The 18,693-nt window shown below is 36.1% G+C and overlaps 1 protein-coding gene across 1 annotated transcript in view; it reads left to right on the forward strand.

Annotated features, from left to right (window-relative positions):
• The first annotated feature begins 6,906 nt into the window (after positions 1-6,906).
• The window catches only part of col6a1 (collagen, type VI, alpha 1), a 39,534-nt gene continuing 27,747 nt past the window's right edge, over positions 6,907-18,693 (forward strand). Inside the window, exons 1-14 of the mRNA XM_084101543.1 lie at positions 6,907-7,182; positions 10,069-10,198; positions 11,299-11,499; positions 11,589-11,748; positions 12,668-12,781; positions 13,402-13,422; positions 13,518-13,538; positions 13,625-13,669; positions 13,795-13,848; positions 15,454-15,498; positions 15,606-15,632; positions 15,776-15,802; positions 15,893-15,937; positions 18,081-18,134. Of these exons, the coding sequence (XP_083957669.1) occupies positions 7,095-7,182; positions 10,069-10,198; positions 11,299-11,499; positions 11,589-11,748; positions 12,668-12,781; positions 13,402-13,422; positions 13,518-13,538; positions 13,625-13,669; positions 13,795-13,848; positions 15,454-15,498; positions 15,606-15,632; positions 15,776-15,802; positions 15,893-15,937; positions 18,081-18,134 (1,032 nt within the window). The 5' untranslated portion in view covers positions 6,907-7,094. The remainder of the gene's footprint in view (positions 7,183-10,068; positions 10,199-11,298; positions 11,500-11,588; positions 11,749-12,667; positions 12,782-13,401; positions 13,423-13,517; positions 13,539-13,624; positions 13,670-13,794; positions 13,849-15,453; positions 15,499-15,605; positions 15,633-15,775; positions 15,803-15,892; positions 15,938-18,080; positions 18,135-18,693) is intronic.

Below are 18,693 nucleotides of genomic sequence, written 5' to 3' on the forward strand. Positions count from 1 at the left end.
AGGCTTTCCTATTTGGACCCAGATCTGGTAAGGAAGGCCAGGGTATTCATTTGGTGAAAAGTTGGGATTTTTCCCAAAGCCCAGACAAAATCCTTCAGTGATGAATTATTCAAACGGAAGGTCAAAACACATGGATTATTGTCTTTTGCAGGTCAATGCCTTCGTCTGTCTCTCCCTTACTATAGACAAAAACCTCCCAGAATTCCAGTCCATCTCACCATAGCTGGAAAAATTATGTCATATGCATAGATAACATAAAGTGCAATAAAAAAAGTATTTAAAGTGTGTCCCTAAAGGCACATTAACCCAAATGTTGGAATGCTGTGAAAATATCATATATATCATATATATATATATATACACAGTTGTGGTCAGAATTAATGGCACCCCTGGTAAATATGATCAAAAATGGCAATAAAAAATAAAATAAAAAGATAATTGTTTATCCTTTTGATCTTTCATTCAAAAAATTCACAAAAATCGAACCTTTCATTGGAGTAAAATAATTGAAAGTGGGGGTAAATCACATTATAAAATTAATGCTTTTCTCCAAAAGACGCTGGCCATAATTATTGGCTTCCTGTTATTAAATACTTTTTGCAACCTCCTTTTGCCAAGAAAACAGATCTGAGTCTTCTCCTATAATGCCTGATGTGTTTGGAGAATAACTGACAAGAGATCAGAGACCATTCCTCCATGCAGAATCTTTCCAGATCCTTCAGATTCACAAGTTCATGTTGGTGCTTCTTCTGTTCAGTTCACCCCACTCATTTTCTATAGGGTTCAGTTTAGGGGACTGGGACGGTCATGGCAGAAGCTTCATTTTGCGCTCAGTTACCCATTTTTGTGTTGATTTTGATGTTTGTTTTGGACCGTTGTCCTGATGGAAGATCCAACCACGGCCCATTATAAGACAGGTTTTGATTTTTTTATCTGTTGGTATTTGCTAGAATCCATAATACCATGTATCTGAACAAGATGTCTAGGACCTCCAGCAAAAAAATAGTCCCACAACATATAAGATCCAGCAGTATATTTAACCGTAGGCATGGGGTTCTTTTTATCCCTGTTTGCACCAAACACATCTGGTGGGTTTGCTGCCAAAAAGCCCTTTTTTTGTTTCATCTGACCACAGAATCCGGTCCCTTTTGAAGTTCCAGTCGTGTCTGACCACTGAATATGCTGGAGTTTATTTTTGGAGGAGCGAGGAGTATTTTTCTTGAAACCCTCCCAAACAACATGTGGTTGTGTAGGAGTTGTTTGATAATTATTTTTAGGCTTTCTGACCCCCAAGACTCAAGTAATCTCTGCAATTCTCCATCTGTGATCCTTGAAGAGTCTTTGGCCACTCAAACTTTCCTCCTCACCGTCCATTAAGACAATATAGACACATGTCCTCTTCCTGGCAGAGAACTTCTTAAAAAAAATATATAATAAATATAATGAATGTTTTTTGAGCAGCAAATCAAAATATTAAAATAATTTCTGAAGGATCATGTAACATTGAAGACTGGAGTAATGATGCTGAAAATTCAGCTTTGAATCACAGGAATAAATTACATTTTAAATGACATTAACAGACTGAAGTTATTTAAAAAAAAAAATGTTTAAATTATAGTAATATTTTATTAATAGTAATATAATAGTAAATTTATGTTATATTATACATTTATATTTATATTATATTATATAATAGTAATATAATAGTAAATTTATTTATAGTAATATTTTTTTAATAATTTATTGAATATTACGTTATTGAAAATTCCTTGAATATTTGAAGAATATAACTGGTTTTTACTGCATTTTGTATAAAATAAATGCCGTTTTTTGTGATGGTATATATATATATATGATATATACAGTGAGGAAAACAAGTATTTGAACACCCTGCTACTTTGCAAGTTCTCCCACTTAGAAATCATGGAGGGGTCTGAAATTGTCATCGTAGGTGCATGTCCACTGTGAGAGACATAATCTAAAAAAAAAAATCCAGAAATCACAATGTATGATTTTTTAACTATTTATTTGTATGATACAGCTGCAAATAAGTATTTGAACACCTGAGAAAATCAATGTTAATATTTGGTACAGTAGCCTTTGTTTGCAATTACAGAGGTCAAACGTTTTCACCAGGTTTGCACACACTGCAGGAGGGATTTTGGCCCACTCCTCCACACAGATCTTCTCTAGATCAGTCAGGTTTCTGGGCTGTCGCTGAGAAACACGGAGTTTGAGCTCCCTCCAAAGATTCTCTATTGGGTTTAGGTCTGGAGACTGGCTAGGCCACGCCAGAACCTTGATATGCTTCTTACAGAGCCACTCCTTGGTTATCCTGGCTGTGTGCTTCGGGTCATTGTCATGTTAGAAGACCCAGCCTCGACCCATCTTCAATGCTCTAACTGAGGGAAGGAGGTTGTTCCCCAAAATCTCGCAATACATGGCCCCGGTCATCCTCTCCTTAATACAGTGCAGTCGCCCTGTCCCATGTGCAGAAAAACACCCCCAAAGCATGATGCTACCACCCCCATGCTTCACAGTAGGGATGGTGTTCTTGGGATGGTACTCATCATTCTTCTTCCTCCAAACACGTTTAGTGGAATTATGACCAAAAAGTTCTATTTTGGTCTCATCTGACCACATGACTTTCTCCCATGACTCCTCTGGATCATCCAAATGGTCATTGGCAAACTTAAGACGGGCCTTGACATGTGCTGGTTTAAGCAGGGGAACCTTCCGTGCCATGCATGATTTCAAACCATGACGTCTTAGTGTATTACCAACAGTAACCTTGGAAACGGTGGTCCCAGCTCTTTTCAGGTCATTGACCAGCTCCTCCCGTGTAGTTCTGGGCTGATTTCTCACCTTTCTTAGGATCATTGAGACCCCACGAGGTGAGATCTTGCATGGAGCCCCAGTCCGAGGGAGATTGACAGTCATGTTTAGCTTCTTCCATTTTCTAATGATTGCTCCAACAGTGGACCTTTTTTCACCAAGCTGCTTGGCAATTTCCCCGTAGCCCTTTCCAGCCTTGTGGAGGTGTACAATTTTGTCTCTAGTGTCTTTGGACAGCTCTTTGGTCTTGGCCATGTTAGTAGTTGGATTCTTACTGATTGTATGGGGTGGACAGGTGTCTTTATGCAGCTAACGACCTCAAACAGGTGCATCTAATTTAGGATAATAAATGGAGTGGAGGTGGACATTTTAAAGGCAGACTAACAGGTCTTTGAGGGTCAGAATTCTAGCTGATAGACAGGTGTTCAAATACTTATTTGCAGCTGTATCATACAAATAAATAGTTAAAAAATCATAAATTGTGATTTCTGGATTTTTTTTTTTAGATTATGTCTCTCACAGTGGACATGCACCTACGATGACAATTTCAGACCCCTCCATGATTTCCAAGTGGGAGAACTTGCAAAATAGCAGGGTGTTCAAATACTTATTTTCCTCACTGTATATACCATCACCAAGACGGCATATTCTTCATATGTATGTGTGTGTGTGTGTGTGTGTGTGTGTGTGTGTGTGTGTGTGTGTGTGTGTGTGTGTGTGTGTGAGATTTATTTTCAGATAGTGTTTGGAGTTGGGGCGTTTATGTTACCTGCTGTTTTGTGATAATCTAAACCTTTGAGGCTCCCTAGGCAACCATAGGTCAAATTTAACCCCTGCCTCTTTTTTAAACATATCAGCATAGCATTTACTTTAGGGGCCATGAACTTTGACCTGTCAGTCTGCCTCTTACTTTGAACTTTGAGCTGTCTGTTCTGCTTCAGCAAATGCTCTTAAATCTCCCATATATTTTTAGTGCTGATTTTTGCTCAGCATTTTCACAGTATCCTTCTCTCTCGCACATACTAGAGAAGATTCCTAATGTCATTCACCTCGATGAAGTCCCCATCCTGCTGGCCAGGCCGAACGAACCAGCGCAGCTGTCAGATTCTTCGCAGATTTACAGTAAGCCTCCACTATTAAATCCTGATTATTACCAGATGCTTTCCCCCCTTTTCCCTCTCAGTCTTAGGGTGCAAAATGATTTTTTTTCTTTCTTTCGTGGAAGAAAAAAAGAAAAGCAAATGAGATCAGTGGAAAAAGCTTGCTGAGCTCTGGCCAAACATTGGTCTCTTGTAATAGAATTTTCAAGCAGAAATGAATCCTTTCTTCAGGGGGAAAAACACACCCATTTCCCTTCAGTTGCCACCAGGCAACTATTCTGATCCAAAGCATAAACATCCCAATTCACATCTCTCTGAAGCATCATGTATCATGATATTATCACATAGTACCTATAGAGTACCATGTAAACATCATTTATTACCATGGTACCACCACAGTATTACAGTATTTTTTTTTGTTTTTGTAAAGAACCATGACTAGGTTTATCCAGGGACCACCCTGATCTCCCCATCTGTGATGTTCCAGGTCATGCCGTGTTCATTACAGACCGAAAGAGGAAAAAATATTCCTCTATTAGTGAACCACACTGCTTTTCCCCCTCCTCTAATTTACGCAACACAGCTGGATGTACAATGAATGTAGTGTCTTCACTCTGCTGACTTTACCGTCACTCTTTCCCAATCAAAACGTTCTGTAGCTGCTCTCGCTTGGACTTTCTCAAAAGCAATTCGATGTTTTCTCATCCTCTCACATGCACATGGATTTATGCAAGTCTGTTGTTGTGTACGCGAATGAATAATGATGTCGTTCTTCACTCAAGATGTTTGAATGTCATGCTGAATTTACTGTTGCTCTAATGAGAGACATTAAACCAGACTCAAAGCATTGTTCATTAACTCCATATTCACAGTCCCGAGTGAAATACTGTTCCACTGTGATCCTGTCATTGTTTCAGGAAAATGTATGACCGCAAGGGAATATATATCATAATTTATCTCTATTAATGGCATCATTTGGTGTGCTGATTTACAGCAGCTTCATGTGGGTCTCAAACCAGAGTCTGTTTGACTGCATTATGCCTGTAACCACTATATCTCGTCCCACCCATGATTCAGATTAGTGGTCAACCAATATGTTTTTTTAATGGCTAATTGTTTAAGTAACACATGTGTAGCCAGCCTTGCTTATTAAATTTTAGCCCTCAAATGCCAGAAGACTTTATAGGAGAGTCATTCAATGCCTTTTCAAATATTCAGTAACAAGGTCGACAGTTAATATTGATATTACAAATATCCACTTGTCAATGTTTACTGTACAAAAGTCTGTAAGATTTTATCTTTTGGGAAAAAGTCTCTAATCGTCATCAAGGCTGCGCTTATTTTATTTTTAAACATATACAGTAAAAACTAATATTGTGAAATATTATTGCAATTTAAAATAACTTTAAAATGTAGTTTATTCCTGTGATGGCAAAGCTGAATTTTCAGCATTACTTCAGTCTTTAGTGTCACATGAGCCTTCAGAAATCATTCTAATATGATGATTTGCTGCTCAAGAAACATTTCTTATTATTATCAATGTTGAAAACAGTTGCTGCTTAACATTTTGTGGATACAGTGAGGAAAGTTCAAAAGAAAAGCATTTATTTGAAATTGAAATCTTTTGTAACATTATAAAAGTCTTTACTGTCCCTTTGATTCATTTAATGTCTTTGGTGAAATTGTTCATTTTTTTTTTTTACTGACCTCAAACTTTTGAACAGTAGTAGGCCTATTTATGTGAGGCACACAATTGGCCCATATTTTGTAGAAGGAATGAATTGCACTGAATTATTCAGTCATACAGAAGTATGAAAACTCATCACTGTGATTAGTTCTGGGATAAGTTGATGACTGTCCTAATTAAGATCTAAGTGAGCCAATAGTGAGCAACAACTGGTCTCATGTTACACAGAAATCCGCACATGGGTGGCGCTGTTTCTCTTTCAAAGACAGAGAGATGCATGAGGGAGTGGCATTCTTTTTTGCTTTTCATATGTTCCTCTTCATTCTTTCTTTCTCTCGCCTCTCAATTGGTAGACGAGATGCAGATGTGAAAATACATTACCCCCCCCCCCCCCCCCCCCCCCCCTCATAGAAAAGACAATGTCAGATGTCTTGTTTATTCTCTCCCTCTCTCTCTCTCTCTCTCTCTCTCTCTCACACACACACACACACACGGATCAAATCACACCCCTCCTGACAACAGGACTCTTTGCTGCATAACCTCATCAGAGTGTCTCATTCTCTCCCTGCTGCATGTTGTTCCCTCAGTTCAACTCAACGCAGAGCATCTTTCTGCTTCTGCCCAACCAAACCACAGTGCTCCATCATGTCACATGCACATTTACTCACAAAAATGTTTCCAAGGTAACTAAACTTTGTGCAAAAATGTCTAATTTATTAATGCTGGAATAAACCTGGGGATTTGGTATTAACACCCTACCACTGAATAAATAATATGACATAGATTCTGAAGCATTCTTTCACTAACTAAAGAAGGTTACAATTACAATGTATTATGTTTTTGCAATATAACAATAGTTTTTTTTTTAAAGTGCACTAAGAAAAAAGTGATACTTTGGTAGTTTTTTATTAAGATTGTATGTTATTATTGATCTAATTATTAATATCAATATTTGTATATACATTAAAATATTAAGATATAAATTTGTTTCATGATATTTCTGACTATTGGACTGTATTACAGTGGGCCTATAATATTATATCAAGTAATAGGCTAATGCGTAGATAACCATGAAAGCGCACGTGTTAAAATGCCATGCATTTAGTCATTATGCAGCAAAGCATCTTTAAAAGTCATACAGTTTATTGGACGCATTAAACAAGCATGTTAAGGTAAATGTTGATTATCAATATACTTATGTTCACGTGTTTCAGGGCCTAACATCGCTGTAAGCAGCATATGAAGCACTGAAGTAGACATAAGTGAACCGAACTCCTCCTCCTCCTCTCTCCTGTTGTAAAGGCGTTTCATTCTGCTGTGCGCTCTGAGCGGACGCGCCACCGTGCCACTGTCTGCTACTTCATCTCACCCGAACCAGTTTTCATATTTCATCTGAAATCATATCACTCGTTCTGTTCTGTGTGTTCCTCAACGTCAGTTTGCACGGTTAACGTGCAGTTAAATCAGGATCTATGGCGCTTAATGGATATATATTGACCGCTCTGTGCGCACTTTGGGCAGGGATCTTCGCTCAGGGTGGCATAAAATCCTCCCCCAAAGGTAATTATAATTTTTTTATATATATATATTCTAGTTATATAGAGAATATTCTAGTCCTAGTTATATTGATAATTTCTTATTTGCAATGGATAAATATGTTTAGCATGTTCGACATTACTATCCCGTGTGCGTAAAAGTCGGTTATTAAATACAGCTGCAAATAAACGCTGGACATACAACATACTACCTATATTGACTCTTAACTTATGTAACGTTTGCTCTTTTGTTATAATAAACATAGAAAAGTTATAATAGTTTGTGTAGAGGCTAAATAGTATTGTGTAGCCTATATGCAATAGTATTGACTGGGATGGTAGTATATTGAGTTGTGGTATAATAAGGTAGTGAGTTATTGAATTACAATATACTATAGTAGCAACTTACAGAATGAATGACATTATTTGATCCCTTGCAAAATTACGTATCCATCTATCCAGAGATGCATGAGGATGTTTGAGTTGGGATGCTGCTGGTTTTACAGTATATGCAGCAGATAATTATGCTTTAATGCATCAAAAAATATGCTTCAATGTGACTGAAATCGGGATAGTGAGTTATGATTCAGCAGATGCTCTGGAATTGATGATTTGTTGAGATGCAACTTGTTTTTGAAGAAACCATGTGCTTCTATGCATGAAAGGCCTCGGTTTAGGCCACATTCGTGGATTCTTCATTAACTGTGCTTAATTTGGTAAATATAAGATGAAATAGTTGATAGTTGAATAGTTAATGTTTATCTGAAGAAAGTTAATCTGGTTGGACTGTCCCAAGGAGATTGATTTTAAAGTTTGAAGATTTGATTAGGCATTGTTGCAGTTACACAGACCACACATCTGGATAGATATGTACATACCTATATACTGTCTCTCAGATACTTTCATATTCAAATCACCTGTAATGTCACATGACTGCACGGTTTAGGTCAGGTGATGCAAATGTCTCACATGTCCAAAACTGACGATGGAGCGTCAAGTTTATCATCCGCCAATAGGGGGAGCTCATCATTTCCCCCCCAAACTAACCATACATGTAATTATCACGATTAGGAAGTGGAGATAAAAGTGAGTAAACATTGAATGTTACACCCATTCACGCCCTATAACAAAATATTTTATGTACTTTATTTTACCTCACAATTCAGCATAGTGAACACGAGAATGCATTGCTACTGTTAACATAAACATTTACATGACTAGACTGGATATGTGTTGCAGATATCTGTAGGCTAATTCAGTTTTGCCTAGTCAAAAAGAACATTTCAGATATCCACAACTACATTCTTCCTATCCATAATTGTCATTTCAGATATCCACAAAGACATTCTTCCTAGGACAAATGACGTCACTTTTGCCATTCGTTTGTATGGGGTTTATCATTACAGATATCTACAATTCAGTTGCAGATATCCACTATGTGAATTACGGATATCTGCAACTGAATTGTAGATATCTGTAATTCTAGTTTGAGATATCTTCAGTTTGATTCTGACTAGTCATAACTCCAGTTCAAGATATCTTTAATTCACCTCAATTCAAGATATCTACATGTTCCTTTTCAGATATCTTAAATTAAGTTTTGACTAGGCGAAATGACGTTGTAGATATCTGTAACTGGAGTTATGACTAGTCAAAATGACGTTGTAGATATCTTAAACTGGAGTTAGGGATAGTCATAATTTAATTGTAGATATCTATTATCAAGTTATAGATATCTTGAAATGAATTTTGATTAGAGATATCTGAAATTTGAGATATCTGTAACTTTCATTCTGCCTAGTCAAAATGTAATTACAGATATCTTGAATTAGAGTTTTGACTAGGCCAAATGACGTTGCAGATATCTGTATGCATCACACTTTAGCCAGGAGCAGAGCGTGTTGTTCAAATCATCAAATCACATAGCACCTGTTGCCTGTTAACTTTAATTAGCACTGATTAGCACCATGTCGGAGCAACCAGAGTTTTTAATCGTCTTTTTAATGCTGTTAGATACTGTTTCAAACTGAAAAAATAAAATAAAAAATAAGAACTAATCTGAACTAAGAACTTTTTTTCTCATCTAAGGAAGTTAATGTTATTGTACTTCCATGGCAAGAATAGCATGCATGTCAGCATCTTTATTAAAGTGAATTAGTGTGAATCTCTTTCACGCATAAATCTTACGGCAACAATAACCTTTTAAGCATGATCATAAACATAGTATTGCAGCATTTTTTTTTTATATTTTTTTTTGTATATAAAAATCATTTTCTGGTGTTTTTTTCGATTACAGCCAATGCCATGACTGCTTCTTTCTTCTTCCATTCATAGAAATAAGGAAATTAACCCACTTCTTCTTTGAATATGGCGGGGAGGGGAAATGGATATCTAAAATAGAGCAACGTCATGCACAATAATTTGCACTAGTCATAATGACGTTTGAGATATCTTTAACTTTCATTCTGCCTAGTCAAAACTGAATTACAGATATCTGCAATTGTCATTTAAGATGTGTGACGAGTTGAATGTCATTTTCAATGACGTCATTGCAGATATCTGTAATTCAGTTTTGCCTAGTTAAAACTGAATTACAGATATCTCTATCTGTCGATTCGACTAGTCACAATTACGTTAAAGATATCTTGAATGACAATTCCAACTATCCAAAATGTAATTACGACTAGTCAGAAAGACATTGTTGATATCTACAATGTTAATTCCGGATAGTCAAAATTAGCTTTTAAATGTTAAAATGGCTTGCCATATGCAAACTCACATTTAAGCATTTGATACTTTTCCTGAAGTCATGACTGTAAATTTGATTGACTAGACCTGTAAAGCACATAAGTAAGAGCATTGATTTTTGAACCACAGATGATTTTGTGATTCTACTTCTGTCTTCCTGCAGAGTGTCCTGTGGATTTGTTCTTTGTGTTGGACACATCTGAAAGTGTGGCCCTCAGATTCAAACCTCCAGAGTTCTACATCGACCAGATCAAGACCTTCACTAAGCTCTTCATCGATGAGCTGAAAAACCTGTATGCTATGCTGTTTTATAATTTTTTATTATATCTATCACTTATCATATATTTTATCATATATTTATCATATATTATCACATATTTTATCAAATGATATCTTTGTCATATCTTTATTCGTTTAAAGTGATCCTATTATGCTTCTTTTTCTTTTTTTTTAAGTTTTATTGTGTTATGTTGTTGTTTGAGCATGAAAAAGGTCTGCAAAGTTACAAAGCACAAATTCCATTTCAAAGGGTGTTATTCTCTATATCTGTGCACATTGTTTCTGAACTCCCTGAAACGCCAGGATTGTAGTCTTGAGTTTTCATCCAGGAACGTACACGTCACAATATTCCTCATTAAAATAATCACTGCCCAAGGCATTCTCAAACTAAAGGGGGCAAGGCCTGGTTGAGATGCGTTAGAAGTGTGTTATCGTAAGGGAAATTTCAGAAACATGCTCTAAGCGGTTAACCAATCACAACACACTGGTCCAGCTGAACCAATCAGAGCACATTGCTCTTTTCGGAAGGAGGGGCTTCATAGAGATTAGATGTGTTCGACTTGAAGCAGTGCTGCGCAAACTGATCGGTGTGTGACATCAAAGTACCACGAGAGCGATTGGAGAGCAGACGGCTCCGTATGTTTTCGAATCGCTCTCATGATACTTTGATGTCATACACCGATCGGTCTGTACAGCGCCGCTTCAAGTCGAGCACACCTAGGAACTAAACAGAGCATTACTGACAGACTGGGAAGAGAGGTGCTGCAAAAATTTAAAATGTGTGAAAAATGTTTTTTTTTAAGAATTCAAGCATTAAAACCTATTCTAGTAGACCACAAAAACAAAATCAAGACTCTGAAAAAGGGCATAATAGGTCTCCTTTAAAGGCACAAAGAGTAAACCAGGCCTAGAAAAATCAGATTTATTTTATACATGAGTGGAGCCGCCATATTGAGATCACATGACCAGGCCAAATCATATCATGTACTTTTTTGTAAGTGCATTTACACGATAACTGAATTTCTTTAAATTTCGTGCACCTTTAACAATAAGTTTACATATATTTTTACTTTAATGCTTTGCTACAAATGTAATTTGATTATGTTGTTGACAGGCGACAGCCTTGTGATCGAGATGTGACGTGGAACTCAGGAGCGCTGCACTACAGTGACGACACCGAGCTGGTGATGGAATTAGTTGATCTGAACACAAGACGCAATGACCTGAAAGATGCCATAGACAGAATCAAATACATAGGCAAAGGAACGTACACCGACTGTGCCATCAAGGATGGTATCGCTGAGCTGCTTCGAGCGTATGTTCATTTTGGCATTATTTGAAACTGCATATGCATTCTAAAATACATACATACAAACATACATACATACATACATCTGCTTGCAGGGGCTCCCACTATCATGAGAATAAGTACATTGTGGTGGTCACGGATGGTCACCCTGTGACCGGCTACAAGGAGCCATGTGGTGGGATCCAGGATGCTGCCAATGAAGCACGACAACACGCCATCAAAGTGTTCGCTGTGGCCATCTCACCTGACCAGGAGGTACTGTACATGAAATAAATGCTTCTTTAATCTAAAGTGCATTGCATTACGTTTTCTGACATATATATAATTGATGCAAACAAAGACTTTTTAAGTAAATACTGTATGACTTTACTTGAAAACCATTGTGCATGAAATGTATCCTCCAAACTGCCTGATTTATATTATACTCAAATCAGGCAAGTGCTCTTTCAAAATGGCAAGCTTCAATCTGATTGGCTGGATTTCAAATTTCAGGGAATGAATGTGCACTTCACTTAAACTAAATTCTTTTTTATTACATATAAAAAAGGTTGCATTTAATTTATAGTTCCTACAATAAGTGCTTAGACTACCATTTTTGCCACAGTTTACAAGGTGCATGCCATTTAATGTTTGAAAAATATTTAAGATTTTGGTTATACTTTATTTTGATAGTCCACTTTAGACATTCTACTAACTTTGCAACTACATGTCAGCTAACTCTTATTAACGAATTAGTAGCCTAGACTGTTAAGTTAGAGTTAATAGACATAACAATGTCAGTAGAATGTCTGTTTGGGGACCAAAATAAAAAGTTAGCAGATATTATACAGACAAACTATTCTACTGATTGGTTGTTGACATGTACTGTAGTTGCAATGCTACTTATAGTTAGTAGAATGCCTAAGGTGGACTAAGTGTTACCAAGATTTTTATTTGAAACAATTAATAGCAAGTAAACAATATAAAACCCGCCACTTAGCAGTAAATCATATGTCTTTTTCCAGTATAAGTGGGCACCAATAATAAGCAGCAATGTGGAGTAGTTTATGCCGATGGCCAAAAGTCTGACCACATAAAGTGATGCTGTTTGTGAGAAAGAGAAATTGTTTTCTCATGCAGATGTATTTGGACAAGACGTAATGTTTCTCTTTTCTTTCAACTCTATTTTTCCCAGGACACCAGACTGTCTGTCATTGCCACAGATCCGAACTACAGACAGAACTTCACCGCTGCAGACAACACGTTCTCCACACAAATAAGCTCTATACGCTCCATCATTCACATGATTGTGAGTGTCGTAACACAAACGCACCACAACGAGGATGTTTATGTGGTTTTCCTGTGGATTTATAAATCAGACTGGCCAAAACACATTTAGAATTGGTTTTGCATGAAGAAAAATAATTAAGAATCTGCTTGAAATTGAATGATCAAATATTTCTTTGAGAAAAATTGCATTGGCATTGACCTGTGTGTACATTGTGTGCCTTGAGCTATATACACTATACCATTCAAAGTTTGAGGTCAGTCATTTAAAAAATTTTTTTTTTTTTTTTTTTAAAACAGTTACTTTAAATTGTAACGATGTTTCACAATATTACAATTTTTTCTGTATTTTTGGTCAAATAAATGCAGCCTTGATGAGCATTAGATATTTTTTTCCCACCTGCAGCCTTTCAACTCTAGTGTATATTACTAAAATCAACTCTACTTTATAGACTTAATGCATTTATTTGTTTATTAATATAGATTTCTTTAAACACATGAGCAGAGGGAATTCCAACCCACTGAACTTCCTTTATTGTGCGCCATCAATAATAGCAGCCATAAGTAACATTTGAGCTTTGAGCCAATTGTGTGTAGATTTTTCTAATGTTGTCCTCTTTCCTTTTTTTCTTTTCATTCTAGACAAATGAAACAAAGGATGTGGTATGTTGCTTTCCCATTGCATTTGCACATTTGTATAGAATACCTTTATTTTGTACATGACTAAATTAATTTTGTTTTATAAATCTTTCCTTCAGTGCTGCTCCTTTGACTGCAACGTAAGTGATATTACTTGTCTAACCCATTTAAACAAGTCGTTATGGATATTTTCTGTTTCTAACTGTTTCATGCAATATTTTCACAGGCCCCTGGAGGCCCTGTGGGACCCCCTGGAGACCCAGGACTAAAAGTGAGTATTAATAAAATTTATTTTTATGTCTTTATGTTGCCTCTCCATCCATCTACATATATTCATGTTTAATTCACTCTCAGCATGCACAGGGGTCTGTGGCCTAACCTTTCCTTTTCCTGCAGGGAGAGAATGGAAGACCAGGCATGCCGGGAGAGAAAGGAGATGTTGGCTCTCCGGTAAGCATCTGCTATCTGCTTTTGCTAGATAAATGCCCTTTTAGAAGTGATAGTGGGTGTTTGTAGGCATAAGTCAAGTCGAGTCAAGTGAGCTTTATTGTCATTCTGCTATATGTAGAGACATACTAAAGAACTAAATGTCATGCTTTACAAGACCATGTTACATATAACATAAATAACACATAGCTTATAAAAAAAAGGTGAATCTGTGTGACCAGCTTGAATCCTTTGTGAAATCTTCATGGGGGAAATCTTTCGCCCCTTCACACGAAATTCGTGTGGATTCAGATATATATATATATATATATATATATATATATATATATATATATATTTAATTGCAGAATGTACATAAGACAGGGAACAGTCAACAATGTAAGACACTTCCATTGAGAGTGACACAAAGTTCGAGTTAAAGAAAGAAAAAGAAAAAAAAGAAAGAAAAAGGAGCAAGGATGAAGACAAACAGGTAGCCGATATAGACATCAAAGAAAAAAATACTAAAATAGTACATATTTTGACAGAGATAAACAGTTTCAGACTTTCTATTATGTTTTTTGAAACATTTGAAACAAACTCACATAGAAATATATTAAGGAGGGCTTACATTTTTTCCATTTACAAGTATGGATATGATATTTACCTATCTATAAAACAAAATTTACAACATCAAAGAAGGGTGAATTTAAATCACACTTAAAAAAGATCACATCTTGTTGGGATATAGGAGGAATTGTCTCCATTTTTCCTGACAACCAGCTATGTATATCAAACCAAAATTTAGAAGTAACCTCACAGTAAAAGAATAGGTGATCAATTGTTTCAGGAAAAGTGGATTCAGATATTACACTATTGAAATGACTAGATTCCCCCCGCATAAATTCGCTGAAGAACAGTAAATGTGACCGCACCTTAAGTCAAAATATACAGCTGTCATTTAAAAAACTCCATTGTATGTGCCAATTAACATACTGATTAATACTTTTCACATGGCTCTGAAATCATTGTGTCTAATAAATGTTCCATGTGTCCCCGGATCTCTTTGTTGAGAATCCAAACAAAGCAATTCCCTCGACTGACCCCGAGGCCCAGCATCTTTCATCTTCTGCAGCTGTTATAATTTCAATGACTTATAAAATGATTTTTTTCTCTGAATTTGCTGTTGGACTTCCTGTCTGCCACATGATCACAATTTTTCTATGTTTGTAAGGATGTTTTTAGATATATGGCTCTCATTAGTATCATCAAACAACCAGACACATTGGAAAACATCCAGCTAAGCTATTAAACAGCATATGTGTCTGAGCCAGCTATTCTGTTATTTTACAGTGAATGCTGATTTTGTAGACAAAACTATAATTATTACAGCATACAGTTGATTCTAAAAGGCCCTGTAGGAATTGTTTCTTGAAGATACGATCTTGATTTCTTTATCCTACCGTTTTCCTTGTTTATTCTCACGTCAGGTCTGTTAATATGGTCACTAGGGGGATCTTAATAGGGGTTGAGGGGGCATCCAAATGTCTCTCTATTAGTTATACCACAAGCACATTGCAAACCTCTTTTTGGCATTCTCTCTGATCTTTGCTCTACTTCTCCTATTAGGGAAATCCTGGTGATCCCGGGCCAGTCGGTTACCAAGGAATGAAGGTCTGTCTTTCCCTCTCTCTCACAAATATTTACATTCTGTTTATATTACAGTTGATTTGTGCACTCTTGCTGAAGTGATAATCTATACTATTTTCCTTTCCTTCCAGGGAGACCAAGGAATAAAAGGTGATAAGGTAAAAGAGACAGAGCTTCCTTGCTGATTCAGTGAACATTTTTATTAAAAGCACATTCCAACAGTCTGCAGTTGATTATTTTTATCTCATAATTCATTCTAGAACTGCAAAGCGTCTCTAATACACTCTTGTTTTATCTGCAGGGTGAGAGAGGTCATAAAGGCTTCAAGGTGAGCTTATTTATTATTCTCTTTAATTATGTAGTTTTGCCAGTCAGAAGTTGTATATCATGCTGAATTGAATCCCAATCCTACTTTTAGGGAGACAAAGGTTACAGTGGTCTTGATGGCATCGACGGACGTAAGGTAAGTGCTCATGTCCTCTTCTTATGTGACACAAATCATTATTTTAAAGGGGAAATTCTGTATCCTTTACCAATGGAACACAAATGGAGACATTTTGTACAATGTTTGCCGCTATTTTCTGTTCTGTTGAGTTTAGAACTCAAAGAGCTGTCAAGCTCTAAAAATGACTAATAAACACCATAAAGGTGTGATTAAATTGGTCTATACACTCTTAAAAGTAAAGGTTCCAAAAGTTTCATAATGATGCCAAAGAACCCCAAATAACCTTTCTTGTAACAGTTCCTAAAATAACAATTTTTTTCTAAGTTTAGTTTTTCTAAAGAAACTTTTCCACTATAAGGGACCTTTTGGAAAAGGTTCTTCATGGAACCATCGATGGCAATAAGGAAATTTTCATTTTTTAGAGTGTATGACTACATAAAAAAAAAAGAAGACAAAACTGAAAATTAGGTTATTTAAATCTGAAAATTTCTATCCACCATAGTTTTCACATCTTTTTGTTATTCGTGTTCATGTACATTCACTCGCCTGGTCTGATGTCAGTGGCGATTGCTCACAAGTCATGCATTTTTCATGTCACTAGCTACGTTTACATGGACACCTTTTGTTTCAATCGGAATTAAATCATTCCAATTGATGAATCCGAACATACTGTTTACATGAACGCTAAATAAAGTGATGGCATGTAAACGTTCATATGTCACAAGCTTCAAATCAGAATTTATCTTATGAAATGCGCACACTGCCCAAAACAAGGTGTTTGTGTATGAGAGTCCAAAGCGAGACGTGGGACAACATTGTCTTTCACTGCTTTACATACGATGAGTGGAAGAAGAATGTTAGATTGACACGGCAGTCATTTATAACACTATATTCAACAACAACAGCTTGTTCCGTGTTTCATACGTCATTATGCCATTTCTACGTCATTGCACAACGTTCCAATTTTGGTTTTCAATTCGATCAATTGTTTACATGTCCTATTGAACAGATTATAAAAGGTTTAAACCACCCCTTACAATTACAAACCTACTGGTTAATATAAGGTAACAACATGGGTTAGATTTAGGGGTAGGTTCAGGGTTAGTACCTAGTTATTACCCAGTTATTGTAATTATTATAAGTACATAGTATGTACATGGGAAATAGGACTGTAAAATTTAAATCGGATTTGACCAAATCATTCCGATTGACATGGTCACATGTGACTTTTTTTATTCTGGCTGCTACTAGTCTGATTACTATCGGATTATCAGGGTCCATGTAAACGCAGCTACTGATGTCAGAGATTTTTAGGGATTTTCTGAAAAAATAAAGCTTTACATTTTGTTCTGTCCTTCATACAAATGGATCATATGACTGTTAGAAGACTTAGAATACACAGTGCAGTTATTTCCTCTTTTATCAGCGCCACGTCTACTGTACATTCACTGTCATTGTGCAGAAAAGAGCAGTGTGAATGTTCTGCAAAATATCTCCTTTTGTGTTCCACAAAAGTGTAAAAGTTAAACGTGAAATATTCCTATGGTAACTGCCTATAAAATTAGTTTTTAATACACTGATTTTAGATTTGACATATTTTTCTGTCATTCCTCTTCTGCTTTCTCTGGCATCCTGTGTCAGATTTCAGGTTAACAGTATGTGAACAAAAGATACAGAGAACTTTGCATGACTGTCTGTCTTGTCTGTCTGACACTTTATTCCATTTCTGCTTTGTCTCTTTTTAAGTGTGTCTGCCGTTTGGGGAAACAGCCTAGTCTTGTGTCTCTTCCCTTGACTTTACTTCGTCTTCATCCTTTAGTTGTTTTGCTCCTCTCAACATGTACTGTAACTCTTTTCAGGGCATTTTCCACTCAACAAATCACTGTGCCTTGTCTTTATTCGCCCATCTGCACATGAAACATCTCAACTCACAGTAAAACTTTATCATTTGATGTGATTTACGACGCATATTTCTTTCTGTTGTTATTTTCTGTCTCTAGATTGCATGCAGTCTTGTTTTGAAAGATCTTTTTCCTCTGTATGACTTCACTGTTTCTTAGTGTGATGTCACCCTCGACATAATTAAATGCAGTTCAAGGTGTTTGACTCCCACCATGAAGAAGAGTGTTTATGTTTTGTGTGTTTGTATTATATTTCATAGGGTGAGCCAGGATTTTCTGGCCTTCCAGGCTGCAAAGGGTCACCAGGGCCAGATGTAAGTATAACTGAATGACTGGTTAATACACCACATATACTTATGGCTATATTATAATATTAATATTCTGGTTACTAATTTAAATGCATTGTGATATAATCTGTGTAAAGGAAAGATTGGTAAAGGATGTTCAGCTTTTGTAAATCTCATTTCAAATAATTTGTCATCCTCTTGGAATTGCTGAAAAATCACATTCTGAGTTGAAGGAAATTTGTTTTATTTACAGTAAAAATATCTAAATATTTTTTAAATGATTTAAAAAAAAACCCCAGAGAAACAAACACCCTATTGTATAGGTTACATTAGGTTTATAATGTTATTCTCTTGTTATTCTAATCCTAGATTTGACATACTCATGTTCTACATATTCAAGATACATTAAAATATAACAGGTCTTAATGTCTTAAAACGATCTTGTTCGGTAATAGTAATTAAGAAAAGGATTTTTATCAAAGCGATATGTACAATCTGTATTATCTCCATTTTTTTTTAGTTTCTTGTACCGTTTAATGTATTAGTGTCACATTTGTTGATGGTAATATGCACATGGAGATTATAT

This window comes from Abramis brama, assembly GCF_963993115.1.
Source record: "Abramis brama genome assembly, chromosome: 23".
NCBI lineage: Eukaryota > Metazoa > Chordata > Actinopteri > Cypriniformes > Leuciscidae > Abramis > Abramis brama.